General features: G+C 55.3%; 1 protein-coding gene across 1 annotated transcript in view; it reads left to right on the top strand.

Moving 5' to 3' along the window:
* The window catches only part of SORL1 (sortilin-related receptor, L(DLR class) A repeats containing), a 127417-nt gene that overhangs the window by 103895 nt on the left and 19384 nt on the right, over positions 1-4138 (top strand). Inside the window, exons 40-41 of the mRNA XM_015563866.1 lie at positions 447-543; positions 2495-2679. Coding sequence (XP_015419352.1) covers positions 447-543; positions 2495-2679 — 282 coding nt within the window. The remainder of the gene's footprint in view (positions 1-446; positions 544-2494; positions 2680-4138) is intronic.

The following is a 4138-nucleotide window of genomic DNA, read 5'->3' as shown; positions in this document are numbered from 1 at the left end:
TAGCTCCCCCCTGGGTTTCCGATCACTGTCAGTGGCAGGGGGCTTCTTCCTGCTTTCCCTTTCGCCTCCCTGCATTGTGCCTACATATGCAAATTAACCTCCATCTTTGTTGTCAGTTAACTGCCATCTGAGTTGGCAGTTAATTTGCATATAGCCCTGATTAGCCAATGAAAAGGGTAGTGTCATACGCCAATTACCATTTTTCTCTTTTATTAGTGTAGATTTTTGTTTCACTGACTGTATTTTACATCGTCAGTGGCCTCCCACCTGGCTTTAGAACGGGCGTGCACTAGCCCTCGCTGCAGCACACTCGGAATTCGTGTAAAGACCAAGAGGAACAAGCCCCCATCGGGACACGCGGCAGCAGAGCCCGCAGGAAGGGGTGCCGTCTCCGGTGGGGGCTCTGTGGCTGGGCTGCTGGTGACCTTGTTCTTGGTCCGTGGCAGGTGAATGGCTATGTGGTGAACCTCTTTTGGGCATTTGACACTCACAGACAAGAGAAGAGGACTTTGAACTTTCGAGGGAGCATGTTGTCCCACAAAGGTAACCCCTTGGAGCTGGTCTGTGTGAGGGGGGGTGTGGGGAGAGCGTGTGCATGGAGGCCTCCTGGCTGCCGTTCGGATGGCAGTGAGGATGTGAGTGACTCCCAACTCCAGGAAGAGATCCACAAGCCCCTCTACCCTGGTGGCTCTTAATGGAAGTTGGAGACTTAAAGGGAAAAACACTGGAGTGAGGCCAGATTAACCTCATGCAGAGGCTGTTTAGTTCCAAAGGAAAGAGCTCCCAGGTCAGCTACCTGTCTCTCTCCTGCTTTCGTTGGCTCCTTCTTGGCTAATAGGAGGGAGCTCAGGGCCTGGGCAGAGTCAGTGTTCAGTTTATATTGGTCAAGTGAGTGGACGGACAGGCTGGGCTAAAGAGGGAAGGACATCGTCTTACTCCCCTTACATCTGTGTGAATTCCGAGTCTCAGTGAAAATGCTCATATTTGAAAATGGGCTCAAGGAGAGATTTTTTTAATCCTCACCCAAGGATATTTTCCCCTTGATTTTTAGAGAGTGTAAGAGGGAGGGAAAGACACAGAGAAACATCAATGTGAGCGAAACACATTGATGGGTTGCCTCCTACACAGGCCCTGACCAGGGCCCGGGCTGGGGAGGAGCCTGCAACCGAGGTACGTGCCCTTGACAGGAATCGAACCTGGGGCCCCTCAGTCCGCAGGTCGACGCTCTACCCACTGAGCCAATGGCCAGGCCTCAAGGGAAGATTTAAATTCTGCCAGGGAGACCCTCCAGGACGAAGGCTGCCTGTGGGTCCTGGGGGGAAACGGGGCGTCTTCCCTTCCCCGCCGGCCTGTCTGCAGAGCTGTTGGTCATGTGGCTCCTCACGGCTGAGCGAGGACTGTCTGTGTATATGGAAGAGGAAAGCTGCCCATGAGGTTGCACAAGAATAAAAGTGACGCCAGCACCTACTGTGTGCAGGCGCTTGCTTGCCGAGGCTCGCGGGGTGTGTGTTTTGCGTGACCCCAATAACCAATCTGTGGGATGGGTCTTATTTACTGATGAGAAAACAAGGCTCAGAGCTGCAGTTATCCCCTCAGAAGGTGGCAGAGCCCGTTTTGAACCCACATCTTTCTAATTCCAGAGCCAGTGGCCTCGGGCCTCGGTGGCGCACTGGGAGTCAGCAGGTCAGCAAGAAGGCTCGGCCTGGGGGCGCGGAGGGCCGCTCGCTCGATGCTGGCATCACGCCGAGCACATCACAAGCATTTTCTTTAAACGTGCTGTTCTGCTTCTCTCCCTCACAAAAACAGTGGGCTGAGGGGGTCTGACTGCTTTAACCTGGGAACGCACTGAGCGTGGAGCCTCCGGGCCCAGGCGCTCTGGGAGTCCTTGCTCACCGCCCTTCGCTCCATAGCGACATTGCCACCCACAGAGAGAGGGCACCGTTCATGACAGAACACTGAGAAAACAAGACAAGTGCAGTGACCATTAAAATTTCCCACAATTTCACTTCCCGGGAAAATCACGTTTGAACTTCAGATGTCTCCTGAATGAGTAGGAGCTCTAAAGTCGGAACACTTCCGTGTAGCTTTATCGCCTGCCCTTTTCACTTAACATAAAATTGGAAAGACTTCCTCTCGTTAAATATCCTTGGAGACAGCTTTTAGGGGCTCCGTCACAGTGGGTGGGACACACATGGAGTTTGTGGAATGTGCGTTGTGTGACGATGGCCCACCCTCGGCGGCCTGGCTGTGTGCAGGTTTTCTGGCCTAAGAAACACGAATGCACGTGTTGGTTGCACCGTGTCTGGCCCCTCTGATTCCGTGGGACGGCTGACTGGAGGCCAGGCGCTGTGGTGGTCATCAGTAAGCAACAGCGCTTCTGTGACAACGAAAACCGCCGCCTGGGGCCTCACCAACTGAGAGGTTGTGCCTGTCAGGACGCCAGTTCTCGACTCCCACCCCAGCTCCCTCCGGTTTCCTCTTCCTGTTTCCACAGTGGGCAATCTGACAGCGCAGACGTCATACGAGATTGCCGCCTGGGCCAGGACCGACCTCGGGGACAGTCCCCTGGCATTCGAGCACATTGTGACCAAAGGAGTCCGCCCTCCGGCTCCCAGCCTCAAAGTCAAAGCCCTTAACCAGACGGCTGTGGAATGCACCTGGACTGGGCCCCGGGACGTGGTGAGTGAGCCAGGGGTGCGGCCCCCCTGATTCTAGCTCAGGGACAGCCTAGGCTCTCTCCCCCAGTGCGTGCGGACCCCCTGATTCTAGGTCCCGGGCAGCGCTGGGCTCTCTCCTCTGTGGCTGTTTTATCCTCTCTCACCCGAAGCTCAGCCACCCTCCTGGTCAGCTCTGGGTACCTGTAGAGGCACCTGACATCCCAGCCCAGCACCCCTTTCTCCCTCTGGCCTGGCCCCGGAGAGGACGTGCCCTTGCTGTGTTGGTGTGTGGCGCATACGTGGGAAGAGGTGGCTGCTCCAATTCATAGGATTCCCCTGGGCTCAGGTGTAGGCATGGTGACACATTTCCATCCCCTCCCACCACAGGTCACCCCCACCCCCAGGCTGCCTTCTCTGAGCACCCCCCCCTTCCATGTCCCCACTGCACTTGAATGCTGGTCTTTGTTTGTTCCTATATGTGCATTTTGATTCCCTGTGATTAAGTTTGTGCTTCTTTCCGAGTCTGGCTGTTACTTCCCCTCCCTCCAGTGCGTCCCGTCCTTAACCTTCAGGAGGGTCTTCCCAGGGCCTGTGTGCTTCGCCTCCTGCACCCTCCCTCCTGCTGTGCAGTCACATCCTGCTCTCTCCTCCTTGGCCTCTTACCTCCGGGCTCCTGAAACCGTCACAGTTGGGTCCATATGGAGTAATGTTTCATTAGCTACTGCTGATCCCATTTGATGCTTTCTCTCTTCTTTTTTAAAGATGCATTTATTGGTAGAAGATGTGATTATGGAGAGAGAGAGAGAGAGAGAGAGAGAGAGAGAGAGAGAGAGAGGAGAGAGAGGAGAGAGAGGAGAGAGAAACATCAATGATGAGAGAGAATCATTGACTGGCTGCCTCCTGCAGGCCCCACACTGGGGATCCAGCCCGTAACCGGGGCATGCGCCCTGATCTGGAATCGAACCGTGACCTCCCGGTTCATACTAGTAGGTCGAAGCTCAACCACTGAGCCAAGCCGGCCGGGCTATTTGATGCTTCTATTTGTTCTCTAATCTCCTTGAGTAGTTTTCAAGCTCCTTGCAGGGAAGCAGTGTTTTCTGGGTTTGCCGAGTGGAAGAGGACAGGGAGCTAATCTGTCGTTGAGAATTAGGGCGTCCTCAGGGGCTGCGGGGGGACGCGGCCTGCAGCTTGTCCACTGCGGGCACCCAGTGCACTGGGTGCAGCGCTGATTCCTGGGGGTGAAACCAAGTTTGCAAGTAACTGCAAGCTCAGCCACGAAGAAGGAAGGAAACACAGGTTACTGGGTGCCCACTGGGTGCCAGGCACAGCTGGAACCCTCACACACCTCCTCCCACTTTCTCCTGTCAGCAGCTCAGTGGGGAACATGCTCCTTTTACCAGTGAGGAGACTAAGGCTCAGACTGAGTGATTGGCCAGCGTTGGAGCTCTCGGGAGCGGGAGACAGGGTTCCTAGCCCCTCTC

This window comes from Myotis davidii, unplaced genomic scaffold (genome assembly GCF_000327345.1).
Source record: "Myotis davidii unplaced genomic scaffold, ASM32734v1 scaffold799, whole genome shotgun sequence".
NCBI classification, from domain to species: domain Eukaryota; kingdom Metazoa; phylum Chordata; class Mammalia; order Chiroptera; family Vespertilionidae; genus Myotis; species Myotis davidii.
Note: the sequence above shows the minus strand (reverse complement) of the source record. Positions and strands in the feature narration are given on the sequence as shown.